The 16,878-nt window shown below is 43.5% G+C and overlaps 1 protein-coding gene across 1 annotated transcript in view; it reads right to left on the bottom strand.

The window, feature by feature from the left end:
• The window catches only part of CCNY (cyclin Y), a 108,249-nt gene that overhangs the window by 3,769 nt on the left and 87,602 nt on the right, over nt 1–16,878 (bottom strand). Inside the window, exons 6-9 of the mRNA XM_082192591.1 lie at nt 12,567–12,624; nt 12,322–12,441; nt 2,506–2,672; nt 593–755 (exon numbers count right to left, since the gene is read on the bottom strand). Coding sequence (XP_082048717.1) covers nt 593–755; nt 2,506–2,672; nt 12,322–12,441; nt 12,567–12,624 — 508 coding nt within the window. The remainder of the gene's footprint in view (nt 1–592; nt 756–2,505; nt 2,673–12,321; nt 12,442–12,566; nt 12,625–16,878) is intronic.

Raw genomic sequence — 16,878 nt, 5'->3', positions numbered from 1 at the left:
CATTAACCCCCTTCCTGTTCCATTACTCCAATTTTGTAGCCCATCCAGATAGGAGGAGGAGTTTGGATTTGATATCCCACTTTATCACTACCCTAGGGAGTCTCAAAGCGGCTAACAATCTCCTTTTCCCTTCCTCCCCCACAACAAACACTCTGTGAGGTGAGTGGGGCTGAAAGACTTCAGAGAAGTGTGACTAGCCCAAGGTCACCCAGCAGCTGCATGTGGAGGAGCGGAGACGCGAACCCGGTTCCCCAGATTACGAGACTATCGCTCTTAACCACTACACCACGCTGGCTCTGGTGGTTAGCAATGGCAATGATCCCTCTCTCTCTCCTGTGATATCCCAACTTTGCTCTTTCATTTATCTTGCTATTGTACAGTGTGACACTGTTGTAAATTGATTGCTCTGTTTATTGTGTGTACACACACACACACACACACACACACACACACACACTCTTTTTAAAGCCTACACTCAAGTTTTTCTAGTGGGCTTACATTTTGTTTGAATTTTTTTCAGAGAGTGCAAAATAAAAGGTCAGCTTGCCACATCCACAAGGTGTTTGTGATGGGAGGAGATCAAGGTTCTCACCTCAAGTTTATATGCCCTGTCCCTGCTGAGCGGCTCCAATGGAAAGCTCAGGTTGTTTGCTTCTGCCAGGGATCGCAAATCAAAATAATACTTGGCATAAACACTGGAGGGAACATTAATGTTGAACTGCAACAACTCAAGAAACTGGCGTTCCAACTCATTCCTGCAAAATAAATAGCAAGACACGTTTTAAACTCTTGACCCGAAGGACAATAATTTACTTTGTCTTATAACAGGCTGACGCCAGAGAAAGAAAACGTATTTTAAGCTTGTCACAGACATCTCATGGGAACCTGAGCTATCTTCAGCCCAGGCAGTTTGGGGACAGTTTCTCCTCCCCACCCACCCAAATGTTCAGGTTCAACAAAAGATTGTCATACGTAAGCTTTTATCTCATGTTTGTTAATGGACTATCAAGCATTCATTTCCATTGCATGCTTGTGGCTCACTTCCCAGTAATGGCCAAGTATGAAATTTAACAGCAGATGCTCAGTCGTCAATACACAAAAAAAAAATTGTATTAGATCAGTCATGTGCTTCAATTGGTTGTGATTTACTTGGTCAAACAAGTTCCAGCACATTTTGACTTGTATAAGGAATTTTGGACTGTAACAGGACTACACAATATAATCTGTAGGGGAATCAAATTCTCTTTGTTTTATGAGCTTTTAAATGGGGCTTTTTGTATACTGTTGAATTTCATTCCAAAGCAGCATCTGTTCCTCAAGCTAACACACATAAATATAAACAAGCTCAGATCGACTTTCCCCATTTTTGATGTACCTGTGTAGGAAACGCCAATGCTTCACAATGAAAGAAGAGGTATAACCAGAACACCCTGAGGCAAAGGGAGTGTAAGCCAAGGAACCATCCTACTTTGATGAAGTCTGAAAGCCGCTCCTTCACTTGCCTCCTCTGCTCTCTTCCTCTTTCATGCATTTGACTAAAGCTTCCCTTCCTCCTTCCTCTGTAAAACTAACCCATGTCTTCTTGAAAGTTGCAAAGATTTTAGAATTCTGCTTGATTTCTGTTTAGGTACACCAAGGTACATCAAGCGTGAGCAATTGCAGTCACCTAAGCAGACCATAAAGGAAACCACTCTGCAATGTGTTGGACTGCCATCATTCAAGCCTGCAGCGAAGCATAACTAGAATAAGACTATCAATGGCTACCAGCCAGCATGGCTATCATCTACTGTCCAAGGTAGTGTGCTTCCAAATACCAGTTCCTATGCAGCAACGGGAGCTCACCCCGCCAAGGGGATTTGAACTGCCACGACGGGGTGAGCTCCCGTTGCTCGGTCCCTGCCTCTGCCAACCTAGCAGTTCGAAAGCACATCAAAGTGCAAGTAGATAAGTAGGTACCATTCCGGCGGAAGGTAAACAGCGTTTCCGTGCGCTGCTCTGGTTCGCCAGATGTGGCTTAGTCATGCTGGCCACATGACCCAGAAGCTGTACGCCAGCTCCCTCGGCCAATAAAGCGAGATGAGCAACCCCAGAGTCGGCCACGACTGGACCTAATGGTCAGGGGTCCCTTTACCTTTACGGAGTGGTAGTTCTATTAGCCATTGTGAGAATGCCAATAGTTAAGACAGAAGACCCATCTAACCGGATTGAATCCAAGTTAAATTAGTTGAACTTACTTCTCTTTCAAAAATCAGCGAGACTTAAGTTATGGCTAACCTCCCATTTATTTAAATGACACCTAATCTCAACTAATTTAGTCTAGCTTCAACCTTGTTTATTTATCTGTTGTGCTTATTTCTCTACCAAATAGCTCCCAAAGTGGTGTGCAGTGCAGGATGGATCATCATAATAAATTTAAACAACAACATTTTTCTTTTTTAAAAAGGAAAAAATAATGGTCAGTTCTATTGTACATCATGGGGACAACAGAAAGAACAGTGAACTCACATGTCCTCAACGGTGATATCTTTCAGAATCTGACAGTAGTCCACATTCCACACGGCCTGGTCATCCCAAACTTTTGATGCCAGTAGAATTGCACCCAGCACAATTCGCTTCCAGTTTGCTGGACATATATCTATCTCCGCATAAGTTAAAAGTCTTTCAAGATATACCTGAAAAGACACAGAATTTTCATTCGTTCATTCATGGCACTTTGCAAATAACAGGTGTGAAACATCTCTACCCAAGGGGGCTTACAATCTAAAAACAGACAAAAGGAAAACAACAAAAGATGGGGGGGGGGTGGAGAGATGGATAGGCAGGGTTTTTTTTTATTTAAAATAAGCACAATGTGTTTCATTTAAACATACTGTGGCTTAATAATAATGAGGAAGATAATGATGTCAAAGTTGGCCCAAGTTATTGGTAGAGAGAAGGACTGGCCAAATCCAGTTCCTCACCTCTGGATTATGCACTAGAGATTCATAAGTATATATCTATTGCCACTGGAATTTTCCCTCTCCCGCCAGCTGCACATATAGTACCTTGAAACACAATCCTATGAAATTAATTCCCTCCATTCTCCTTGTGATTACTTGCTCCATATGGCCCAAAATACCAGATTGCTGGTACTCTGTCAGCATCACTTTACTGCCACATAATTGTTCCCTGGAGACTTGTCATGCAAACTACATTTCAAAAGTTTCCTATACTTTCCTGATACAACATTCATGGGTCCATATTCAAGAAAAACCACAGCAATTTAGCCTCCCTTTACTGCTGGTATTTTCAGACTCCTGCAGAGAGACAGCTTTCATCAGTACTGGTATGGCAATACAGCTTCAGGAGTCATAGGTAAAAATCAAGGTAACTTCGAGCATTGCATTTTCAAATCCAAGCCATCTAAGTAAGTGGGGAAATAGTATTCTGAGGTATTTAGCCACACGAGAGTTTAGCATAGGCAGGACTGTTTGGAGGACAACCATGAATTAAACAGGACAATGTAGAACAGCTAAGTGACAATCAGCAAAAGGCGCTTAACACAGGTTAGGTTCCTACACAGAAACCGAACACAGGTATCAGATGCAAAGTTAGGCTGGGATCCTGACTTGCCCTAACCATGGTTAAAACCGCTGTCAAAGGTTAACTTCCCAGAAGGGGAAATTTGTATTCTGGAAGAGAGATAAGCCCAAAGGGAGCACATGATCTCTTCAGCTGCTTGCAAATGTAACCATGATTAAAACAATCATCAGTGTTATTTATTTAGGAGACTATTGTAAGCAGATGAAAACATTAGCAGGATTCTAAACGCACTTGTAACAAATGCGATGGATAAAATAGACAGATATAAAATATAGATTATGATATAATATGCAGTTGGAAACGCTGACATTAGGACCCACAGAGGGGATGGGGGGAATTCGCGAAATTAAGAGAAATCTCTGTACAGTGGTACCTCTGGATGCAAATGGGATCCGTTCCAGAGCCCCGTTCGCATTCTGAAGCGAACATAACACACGACTGCGCATCTGCATATGCGCGGGTCGCATTTTGCCGCTTCCACGCATGCACATGACGTCATTTTGAGCATCTGCGCATGCGCAAGTGGCGAAACCCGGAAGTAACGCGCTCTGTTACTTCCGGGTTGCCGATGGCGGCTAACAGATTGAGGTTGAATCCTGACAAGACAGAAGTACTGTTTTTGGGGGACAGGATGCGGGCGGGTGTGGAGGATTCCCTGGTCCTGAATGGGGTAACTGTGCCCCTGAAGGACCAGGTGCGCAGCCTGGGAGTCATTTTGGACTCACAGCTGTCCATGGAGGCACAGGTCAAATCTGTATCCAGGGCAGCTGTTTACCAGCTCCATCTGGTACGTAGGCTGAGACCCTATCTGCGGACTGCCTCGCCAGAGTGGTGCATGCTCTGGTTATCTCCCGCTTGGACTACTGCAATGTGCTCTACGTGGGGCTACCTTTGAAGGTGACCCGGAAACTACAACTACAACTAATCCAGAATGCGGCATCTAGACTGGTGACTGGGAGCGGCCGCCGAGACCATATAACACCGGTCTTGAAAGACCTACATTGGCTCCCAGTACGTTTCCGAGCACAATTCAAAGTGTTGGTGCTGACCTTTAAGGCCCTAAACGGCCTCGGTCCAGTATATCTGAAGGAGCGTCTCCTCCCCCATCGTTCTGCCCGGACACTGAGGTCCAGCTCCGAGGGCCTTCTGGCGGTTCCCTCACTGCGAGAGGCCAAGTTACAGGGAACCAGGCAGAGGGCCTTCTCGGTAGTGGTGCCTGCCCTGTGGAACGCCCTCCCATCAGATGTCAAAGCGATAAACAACTACCTGACATTCAGGGAAGTTTTTTATATGTGACATTTTAGTGTATTTTTCATCTTTGTTGGAAGCCGCCCAGAGTGGCTGGGGAAACCCAGCCAGATGGGCGGGGTACAAATAATAAATTATTATTATTATTATTATTATTATTATTATTAACCCGGAAATATTCATCCCGAAGCTACTCCAACCCGAGGTATGACTGTATATGGAAATGTAATTGGTTTTGCTATAAATCTTTACTTGAAAAATCAAATTAAAATGATTTCTATATATATATAAAAAATAAAACAATCATCACTGTCAAATCTGCCTTGGCCTCTACAACTGGCAACATCAGATGCACTCAATTAAAACATTATATCCTGTATCAGAAGAAGCAATATTTCTACCGGTTCTAGTGCAAAGCAAGTAATTCCAGGTGTTCTTGCAGTATACATCATCCTCCACTTCAGAAATATGTGTGTTATTATTTACACACCCACTTCACACCCATCTTTGTGTTATCTAATAGTAACTGCCTCTTGGCCAAGGTTGCTAGAATGCAAGGTGTATACACCTAATGACTGTTTCCATTAGTGTGTTTGTGTGCGTGTGTGTGTGTTTGCTGTTCGATGCTTAGGAAAGAGGTTTCAAGAAATAGAGCTTCTTCTCCAATCAAGCAATAGTCAGTGTCTCCAGGGAGTGTTTTTTCCAGGCTTCAGGGCCTGAATCCTATCCACTCAACTCAACCAATGTTATTGGGGGAAATTCAGTATGTACGTCAGCAAATTGCACTCCAAAAGCAGTATTCACGAGCCTGTTCTTCATGCTTCATTGCAGACTGCCCTAGTGAGCATTCCACTATCAAATATCCTCATATAAAAACACCTTATTTAAAGATGTCCTAATTGAGCTTAGTCAGCTGTGGTTTGTAGCTATTAAACATCTGAGGCAACAAAAATACTGCTTATGGGCTTCTCATTGGCATCTAGTTGGCCACAGTGAAAATAGAATGTTGGGCCAGATGGGTCTTTGGTCTGATCCTGCACAGCTCCTCTTAGGGTTTTCTGGCAGGCAGAGTGAGAAGTCACTTCTATGTTTTCCCCCAGAGCTAACTTTCCACTTATTCTATGCTCAACATTGCATGTTGAGTGAATGGTGTTGCTGGTATTCTAATGCATGGCTGTTGCCACTCGCTTATATTACTGCTCCTGGCTCATTGCAACGGAGTCACAGGATACACCAAGATACTATTTTAACAGGATTACCTGTTCACTCAAAAGCAAGGCCCAACTCTGTTCAAAAAACCTAACTCCCAGGTATAGTAAATGCACATAGAATTTCATATATCTCAAGCCTTTCTCCCACCTGTTATATATGGATTTGTTTGTTTGTTACCGAAGATATATATATATTGCTGTACACCACCCTGATATTTTGTGAGATGATGGTATAGAAATATTCTTATAAGCAGATAAAAGTAGTTCAAAAAGTAAAAACAAAAAACCTAGCTATTTATCTGTGTTTTAGTTTAAAAAAACACCCCAAAAGCATTTCAGTCAGCAATTTGAAAAATAAAATTCATAACATTCAATTAATGTTCATTAAGGCTTTTAATGCATGTGGGATCATAATTTAATTGTCTTTCCCTCCCATTTTAATTTTCATCACCTATTAGAACACAAAATCTCTTGGCAGCTTTGGAAGCGGTGAGAAAAATTACATAGTTTGTGCTTAATTATGACTCGCCTTTTCTTGTAGAGTTAAAACAGGTTTTAATTGAAAGAACTTAATTAAAGGCACGGAGGGCTGGCAATTTGCCCCTCACTTAGTTTTTCCCTGCTGGAGACCTGTCCTTCCAGTGCAAAGGAAGAACTCACCTAGCTGAGTAGCTACAGCAAATCCCACTGAATCTGACAAAAGGCTGTGCAGAGGAAGTCCTGAGCAGCGCCAGCCCTGCTGTGCACTACCTTGAGCTCCTGGGAGGAAGGGTGGGGTAAAACCGTGCTTACATTTTTATAATTAAAACAAGCTATCACCAGATTCTACCTACAGGGCAAATCTGGAGATTTCTCCTCAGATGAAACATCTGAAGAAAACAAAAAATATTTCAGCGCGATTAGTGAAATGTCTCAAGAGGGGTTGACACATCTCTTTTGTCCGCATGCCAACACAGAAATATGCAGCTGCAGATTCAGGTCACCCTTTGGTCTATTGCAGAGAGATCAAGCAAGGAAGCTTGCTCACAACTAAAAATGTTATGTGCAAGAAAGCAAATGTGTGGAGTAAATTCAACTGCATTGTTAAGGTCTAAGTTCCCTGGACAAAACTGGTTGATAAGTCTCAAAGTAGGACCAATTCAGCCAGCTAGCCCTGGGGATTATCTAATTGATTTTTTAATTTTTAATTTTATTGTTATTCATGTTTTTATACTGTATTTTATGCTGCTTTTATAATTCAGTGTTTTAAATTTGTTGTTAGCCGGTCCTGAGCCCGGTTTTTGAACCGGGAAGGGCAGGGTACAAATAAAAATTTATTCATTTTATTATTTAAAAGCCAAAGCACACAACAGGCCTTGAATCCACTTACAGTATGAAGAAACCTAAGGACAGAGAGCCTCAGAACAATGCTCGGAAGAGTTGGGGGTTCATGCTTGTAAAATGAGAACCACAAGCTAACACAGAATGATCATTAATTCTTCAAACCAGGATTTATTGGCCTAGCACCACCCACAGGCTCTTCCCACTGACAGGATTTTGGAAATATGTTTGATGTGGTTTTGGAATCCTGTAAGGAAAGGGCTAGTAAATGTTCTTTGCGTTCTGTTCCTGGCAGGCCTCGTCACAGAGGGGGATCCAGCCAGGTGTCTCCCAATTTCAAAGCAAGGAGCACAGCTTCTTGTACATACAGTCCGAGGTCATGTTTTCCATCTTTCCAGATGTAGGGCTGCAGGGCGACTGTGCAAATGGGTCTTGATTTAGCAGCAACTGCGCAAAGAACATGGATCCAAGTAGCTTACAATTGGAGACTGAATCTAGTGATGTTAGAGCAGCTGGCCTTCTGTAAAGCAGGGTTGAGTTTAAGGAATTCCAATTAGAGTGATTTATTCCGGTGTATGGAACAAGAATGGGGGGAACTTGGGTGAGGAATACTGTATCCTCTCCCCTCCCATGCAGTCCCATATCCAAATTCCTTGGGTGAGGGGAAAAGAACCCTCTCCCATTCCATGGAATGCCTCCTTGCAGACTGACACTCAAACTCATTTTTCTTCCCACCACAAGTCTGGATGGGGAGGGAACTTCCTTGGATGGGAAAGAAACATATTACTGGGTCTGCCAAGTAGGTTTCTTCATATGCTTGTTTGCAGAGAGGTACAGGAAGGCGTGGGTGGCGCTGTGGGTTAAACCACAGAGCCTAGGACTTGCTGATCAGAAGGCCGGCGGTTCAAATCCCTGCAACCAGGTGAGCTCCCGTTGCTTGGTCCCAGCTCCTGCCCACCTAGCAGTTCGAAAGCACGTCAAAGTGCAAGTAGATAAATAGGTACCGCTCCGGTGGGAAGGTAAACGGCATTTCCATGCGCTGCTCTGGTTTGCCAGAAGCGGCTTAGTCATGCTGGCCACATGACCCAGAAGCTGTACGCCGGCTCCCTCGGCCAATAAAGCGAGATGAGCACCGCAACCCCAGAGTCGGCTACGACTGGACCTAATGGTCAGGGGTCCTTTACCTTACAGGAAGACAGCACAGTGAAATAGCTTCTCCACAGCAGTCCGTCAGCATGCCCAAATTATCAGACATCCCCAAACCATATTGACCTCAGAGGACTATTTTGTAAAGATGATCAACAAATAAGCTGAGGAAGGAAAGAGAGTTCAGCTCTCTTTTCTTTAGAACAGATATGTACATTCTTTGAAAATTATGAATAATTAAAAATGTGTAGCTTTAAATGGAAATGGGTGTTTTTTTTTAAAAAAAAGGCAATACTTTCTTCAGCACCCTTTACAGAGCTAAGGTCATTTTATTACTTTAGGAACATAAAATGCATTTATCTATAATTCTGTTATAGAATAAAATACAATTTATTTAGACGCTGATTGCAAATTTAATTGGCGTTCCTTTTAATTTTGGTTACGAATGGAGCTACCCTAGCTTCACTTAGTTTTTGCCTGTTTAAGAGAAGCAGGCAAAAGAAGAAGCTGAAAACAGAAGAAACCATCAACATTACAGTAAAAAAATAAAGTTATTGTGTATTGCTGCCATCACATCTTATTTGACCAAGGGGACAAAAATGAAGGTACAGTTTAAAGGAGCATTAAAAAAAAAAAAAACCACACATTCCTTCCTTCCTTCCTTCCTCTGATCTTCCTGCAAATTGCTCAGGATTGCACATGGTTACCTTTTATCCTCACAACAACACTGTGAGGCAGGTTAGGTGAGAACATGTGATCAGCCAGTGACAGGATTTGAACCCAGTTGGGACCATCCTGAGTTTGGGCTCCCCTTCACGGGTGGATGACCCTGGCTATTTGAAAGGGGAACTGCCCTCAGAGCAGATCCCAGAAACTCCTTACCTACTGGAAATGCTTTTGCAAGAAGAGCTATGCAGCCAGTAATCCTCTGGCCTGAGAACAATGCACTGGTCTCCTTGGATCTGGAGGAGTCCATTTCAGAAGCCCCAGTGCAACTGAAGTCTCACCTTCTCTGTCAGACGTCAGTCTGCTGAAGAAGGCTGGGGCCCTTTAAATTAAGAGGAACCTCTCATGAAGGCACAGGTAGCTACTGAGACACGGTCCCCATATAAGGCTCATTCCAAGTGTAAGTGGCTGCTGAAGAGACATGTCTCCACCAAGCAGTCAGCGTGAGCCCTGCCTGGAGCTGTCCAGGGTACAGGGACCTCTGCTGAGGTCTCCCTGGCTGCAATCTTCTAGCCATTGATGCCACACACTGGGAGATATGGAAAACAGGAAGACAGTAGAAATCAGAGCAATGTTGAGACTATAATAATCCACAGTAGTTTTGATTAAGCGAGGAGGAGGAGGAGGAGGAGAAACATTCACATTTTGCAGCTCAACCAATGAAGTAATGAACAACTGAAAGCTAAGCTAGACAACTTCAAGGGTTTTGCTCTGCCTCATCTTAAGCTGGCACACATGTGACACTGCTAAATGATTATGCCACATGATTGAAAGGCCCTGGAACATATCCAGCGCAGCTGAGATCAGATAAGAGAGTCACAGTGGCCCAATAGACAGAGAAGGGGTTTTGCATGCAGACGATCCACTTTCAAACCTTATGATGGGGTCAGCCAAAGATTTTGCATCTATAAAACCTTTGCTCTTGCAGCTCCCAGCAACTGGTACTCAGAGCTATATGAGCTCTGCCTGTGGAGGCAGAACGGAGCCATTGTGGCTGATTGCCATCAATAACCTTAGCCTTCATGGATTTGTCCAATCCTCTTTTAAAGTCTTTAAGGCTGGTGGCCATCGTGGCATCAAATCCCATATTCCAGATATGTGTTTTGTGAAGAAATAGCTGAACCTTCCAACGTTCACCTTCCTTGGATGCATGTGAGTTTTCCCACACCGTGCATATTCTTACATGCCTTTATCAGCCCTCAGTCCTTTACTTGCCTCCCCCCGCCCCCTTGTAACGAAAAAGCCCCTAATAGTGTAAGCTCAGCTCCTGAGAGCTCCAGCCCCTTGATCGTTTTGGCTGCCCTTTTCTGAACCTTGTCCAGCTTTGCAATAGCCCGCTTGATCTTTAAGCAATAATGGCTTATTTTTAGGTGGGTGACCCTCGCCCTCAGCTATCAACATTGCTCGATAGTCCAGCATGCGCCAGCAAGACGCGTATGCAGGATTAATTCTTTTTTTTATAAAAAAAAAGACCTCACTTCGCATCCGCCACAAATGTGTGCCAGTCACTCACGCAGCCCTTTGTGCATCCATCAGCTTTTATTAATGCTCCTGTCTGTTGTTGACAGTTGTCCAAGATTCTTTGCTTGAAGCTATAATGATTTACAATCAGCCGCACACAAACATGGAAAAGTTCCAGACTTCAACATCCACAGGATGCCTGCACGACTCCATCCCCCACCTGTGTATTACTGTATATGAATCAATCACCGGGGCAGAGTGTAACAGTATCCCTTCGCACAGCCAAGTTATAATCTAGGCTAAGCCCTCTTTAAATAGATTCCCTTACTGTATACAGTGGTACCTCGGGTTACAAACACCTCGGGTTACAAACACTTCAGGTTACAAACTCCGCTAACCCAGAAGTAGTACCTTGGGTTACAAACTTTGCCCCAAGATGAGAATGGACATCATTTGCTGAGGGTGCAGCGGCAGCGGGAGGCCCCATTAGCGAAAGCACGCCTCAGGTTAAGAACAGTTTCGGGTTAAGTACGGACCTTCAGAACGAATTAAGTTCGTAACCAGAGGTACCATTGTATAGCAATGGCTACAACTTTGCTCCCCATTCACACACACCCACACCCCAAAAAACACCACAATCATAGGTGCCTTGCTGCATACAACAACACTCAATCTCTTTACAAGAAAAAAAATGTACTTCACTGCCCCAAGGGAAAATCAACTATTGTGATATGCCATGCTGATCATGTTCATGCCTAAAGATGGGGTTCTTCTTCTTTGGCGATCGCTCGTACCCGAGTAAAATTGTCTTCCATGAACACAGTCTTAACAGTGAGTCCATAAGTGACTGTGGAGGCCAATTCTGGGTCCACACATCCTTCCACAGTGGGGACATTGGTTTCTGGGCAGGAGTTGATCATGGCGTGGATTTGCCAAGCGTGCCTTCCTATTAGCACATTTCTCCCTTTCGTCCTGAGTTTGAGCGTCTTCAAAGCCCATGACACCTTTGGTAAAGGCTGTTTGCCAACTGGAGCTCTCACAGGCCAGTGTTTCCCAGCTGTCGGTGTTTATACTACATGTTTTTAGATTTGCCTTGAGAGAGTCTTTAAACCTCTTTTGTTGACCACCAGCATTAAGCTTTCCATTTTTAAGTTCAGAATAAAGTAGTTGCTTTGGAAGATGATAATCAGGTGTCTGAACAACATGACCCGTTCAACAAAGTTTGCTTCGACGCTCATGATCTTTGCTTCTTCCAGTACACTGGCATTGGTTCACCTGTCTTCCCAAGTGACATGTAAAAATTTTTGGAGACACCGTTGATGGAATCTTTCGAGGAGTTGGAGATGGTGGTCCATGTTTCACAAGCATACAGTAAGGTAGGGATGGGCATCTGTAATGGGGCATGTGGTTTTACAATATGCCCTAATAGTGTGTACTACCAGAAGCGGCATTGGGGCAATCCTAAAGAGGCAGTAGCACTGCAAATCGAGGTAGCGGTACTTCCCAAACTTGGGACTCCATCTGCTGATGGGACTACTAGAACAGATGCTTTACCAGTGAGATATGGTCCTTCCCCAATGAGTTATGGTTCAGCCTAGAGGACAGCACGGTGGCTTTGCATACTCACCAGGGTGACAATGGCACATTCAGCAGTCAGCTGAGCGGCGCTGAACAGCGTCCGCACAAAGCGGTAAATCTGCTTCTGCTCTGGGTCATGTTTGTCATAATCTGGCGGCACTTCGGATTTCTGCAGGAATAGCATTATTTAAAAGGTGAGCAAACTACAATCCATGGCTTTGAAGCAATTAACAGGGGTGGGTAGAATGCACCTCAAGAAGAAACAAATGAAAGAATGAGGCAGATGATCTTTACCGTAAGGGGGTGGAGGTTTTCATCAAAAATATCTAGGAGCATCCTTCCATCTGTGTCCCTGGAAAGAGAGAACAGGGGGGAAAAGAAAAATACAAAATTGTTATGCCATGGAGAGCGAAAGGGGAGGAAGTGGGAAACTATTATTATGGCAAAATGAAAGAACTCTATACACTGGGAATCACTTCTCTCTCTGCTCCAGTAATGTATATGAAAGAGCCACATGGCTGCGGACAATAATAAAGTTTCATCTCATGCAAATATTGCCCTACCACGTTAATTAATCAATTGCTTAATTTCCAGAATAGCTGGAATAACATCCAGATGTTATTGGACTACAACTTCCATCAGCCCCAAGCAGCAGGGCCAATGGTCAAAGATGATGGGAGCTGGAGTTCAACAACAATGGGAGGGCACAAAGTTGGGGAAGGCTGCTCTACAGAAACAACTACAAGCATTACAGAAACTTGTGCTTATAATTTTGGTTGCGGAAGCACAAATGTAAATATTGTTGACAGAGGGTTGTTTTACTGTTCCCAACTGGTGCCCCGTGGACCCCAAGAGGGACCTGAGCAGCCCACCCAGGGGGTCTGTGGCACCATTCACATAACAAAAACTACCATAAAGATATCAAAATTTTCAAAAGCAGGGGATCAATGGTTTAGGTTTTGAAAAAGAAGGGGTCCACCATACTTAGCTAACTGGCAGCCACTGCTTTGGACAATAAAAAAAACCACACACACCTCAAACTGTTAACATAATGTGAAAGTCTTTCCCATTTATTTTATGTTTTAAGTTCTTGTGAAACTTCACACAATGCGTAATAGATGTGTAGAATTCCCTGTCATTACATGCAGGGGTGACCAACACTTTAGATGGATTTTAAAAAGAATCAGTCAAATTCACAGAGGATCAGGCTACGAATCATGACGGCTAATGGCTATATTTACTGTGATGTACTCTGCACGAGCTTTAATTGGATTTGTTTACAGACATCTCACAGACCGCCTGAACGAAGCTGATGGTCCACCAGTGGCCCATGGACTACAGTTTGGGAAATCCTATTCTACAGGTTGTGGGGGGAGAATCTGTGCTGAAATACAGAGAAGAAGTGGAATTGCTCCAGTCTTAAGTCACTGATTGTTCCACAATAGAACTGTTGCAAAAGGCCTCTCTTAGTGAATGGGATTTGTTAGGTTGGTTTTTACATATATCCATGTTTTCAGCTTTTATTTTGATTTAGCTTTACATTAGTTTTAATTTTTGTATTATATTGTAAGTCATTTTAAGATTCCATTTCATTAAAAAGTGACTGAGTAATAATGATGATAATAATAATAATTAATAATAATAATAAATATACTATTTCCAGGATCAGAGGCAGTTTGTTATGGAAAACCTGTTGCTATGGAACAATGGGAGAGGGCTACTGTCTTCCTGCCCTGTTTGAGGGCTTCCCATGGGCATTAGCTGGCTGCCTGTAGGGTCAAAGAGGATGCTGGACTTGATAGGACCTTTGCTCTGAGCCAGCTGAGAGCAAAGCACAATATCCCCAAGAACCAGCAGAGGGCGCATGGAGAACGTGCTGTGTACTGACAACCACAATAAGATCCCCACAGCAACTTCCAGTTGAAAAAAAAATACTGTTTTTACCAGTATGTTTCTGAGCACAATTCAAAGTGTTGGTGCTGATATTTAAAGTCCTAAACAGCCTTGGTCCTGTATACCTGAAGGAGCGTCTCCACCCCCATCGTCCAGCCCGGAAACTGAGGTCCAGCTCCGAGGGCCTTCTGGCAGTTTGTTTCCTCACTGTGAGATTACAGGGAACCAGGCAGAGGGCCTTCTCAGTAGTGGCGCCCTCCCGTAAAATGTCAAGGAAACAAACAACTATCTGACTTTTATAAGACATCTGAAGGCAGCCCTGTTTAGGGAAATTTTAAATGTTTTAAGTTGTACAGTAGTACCTCAGGTTAAGCACTTAATTCGTTATGGAGGTCCGTTCATAATCTGAAACTGTTCTTAACCTGAAGCACCACTTTAGCTAATGGGGCCTCCCGCTCTCACTGCGCCACCAGAGCTCGATTTCTGTTCTCATCCTGAAGGAAAGTTCTTAACCTGAAGCACTATTTCTGGGTTAGCGGAGTCTGTAACCTAAAGCATATGTAACCTGAAGCGTATGTAACCCAAGGTACCACTTTATTCTGTTTTTAGTGTTCTGTTGGGAGCCACCCAGAGTGGCTGGGGAAGCCCAGCCAGATGGGCGGGGTATAAATAATAAATTATTATAAATTATTATTACTGGTTAGGTTGTTAAAAAACAAAACCACCACCACCAGCAGCAGCTGCTGCTCTTATCCGCCCCCAAGCTTATGCCTAGCTCATCTCCAGAGTTCTGAAAACTATTTTTAGAGCACGCCTAAGTTTGTGATAATCAGTATAGGAAGAGGGGGAAATTAGAGCAAGGGGAGAGAGAAATGGCAAAGGGAGCATAATCCCCAAACCTGACTTTAAGCCATCAACCCTAGTTAAGGGCCAACTAATATTATGTCTGCAGAAACACCAAGAAATTAAAAGGGAATCTTTGGCAAGACTTCCAGTTTCTAGGAGATGGGATTTTAGTGGCTTTGCTGCCCCGCTACTTCAGGATGTGAGTATATTCTCCTTCCACCCTACACCTGCCCTACATTCCTGCTCTCTGTCTAAGGAACTTGCTAAGCTGGTCTAAATTCTAAGGAAACTTAAAAGCCACCATCAGAGAGTTACGCAAGCTTAGCGGACAATGAACATCTGATGGAAGAAAGTTGAGACCTGGCCTTATTTTAAGAGCTGCATCCAATAGTGTTGTTACAGTGTTTGGAATCCCAGAGCCATATGGGAATGGCCAATTTACACGTTTTTTATTCTGTCATTGCTCTTCCAGGTGATAATCAAGTAGGGAAGGATTCATATCACGGTTGCAGAGCAAAAGCTTCCAATAGTGTTGTTTTTGTTGTTGTCATCTTAAAAACATAAGACGAGCTTGTTGGATCAGGACATGCCTGGGTTTTGCGATCTTTGAGGGAAACCCTTCTCTGAGTTCCACCACCCTTATAGGCAGGCTTGATGCGGATGTGAGAGGGCCTTTTTGGTGGCTGCTCCCAAGCTTTGGAACTCCCTCCCTAGAGAAGCTAGACTAGCTCCCTCCTTGCTGTCATTCCACTGGCAGGTGAAGACGGCTTTATTCAGACAGGCTTTTGGGAACTCACTGCTTTTAATAAAATGGCTGGTGCCATGCCATTCTTGCAACTATTGGTATGATTTTAATAGATGTTATAAATGCATATATGTTTTAATCCTATTAATGTTTAATTTTTTAAAAATTGATTTTCTCTTATGTTTTTAGCAGTTCTTATTTGTGTATGGGCAATCTATCCGGAAGATAAAATCGTTTTTCGAGGAGTTAATGATCTGACTCGGTTGCCCTCTTACTGCCCTCTGTTCCTTCTCCCTCTCCTTGTCTCTTAAGTTCTTTGATGGCATGAGAGCAGCCTTTAGTGTCCTAATCTGTTGGAAGTAAGTGATAGGGCTAGGTACCTTTTTTGATGCTGGACATTGTTTGGAGAAAGTGAGGCATTGGGAGAGGGTGGATAATGAATAATCTGCATGTAGCCAGCCGGGCAAACCACACAGGTTAGCTATCTATAAATCGGATGCTTGTGGGAAGAGTTTTAGAGAGAAGCTTGTGCACGGACTGACGGTTGTGTCCAACCTGAGGCGACCTGGGGAGTCACTTCACCACTTCTTGAGGGCTTCCAAGTGGCAGATTGAGGCGCTTGCTTGGTATGTATATATTGCATGCGGTTTAGAATAAAATCTTTAATCTTGTCACTAACTTGTGTTTTGTATTACTTCTGATACATGTGAAAAGGATCTAGGAGTCTTGGTTGACCACAAACTTGATATGAGTCAACAGTGTGACGCGGCAGCTAAAAAAGCCAATGCAATTCTGGGCTACATCAATAGGAGTATAGCATCTAGATCAAGAGAAGTAATAGTGCCACTGTATTCTGCTCTGGTCAGACCTCACCTGGAGTACTGTGTCCAGTTCTGGGCACCACAGTTCAAGAAGGACACTGACAAACTGGAACGTGTCCAGAGGAGGGCAACCAAAATGGTCAAAGGCCTGGAAACGATGCCTTATGAGGAACGGCTAAGGGAGCTGGGCATGTTTAGCCTGGAGAAGAGGAGGTTAAGGGGTGATATGATAGCCATGTTCAAATATATAAAAGGATGTCACATAGAGGAGGGAGAAAGGTTGTTTTCTGCTGCTCCAAAG

This window comes from Podarcis vaucheri (assembly GCF_965113315.1).
Source record: "Podarcis vaucheri genome assembly, chromosome: 12".
NCBI classification, from domain to species: Eukaryota; Metazoa; Chordata; class Lepidosauria; order Squamata; family Lacertidae; genus Podarcis; species Podarcis vaucheri.
The sequence above is the reverse complement of the archived record's forward strand: the minus strand, read 5'-3'. Positions and strand labels throughout refer to the sequence as shown.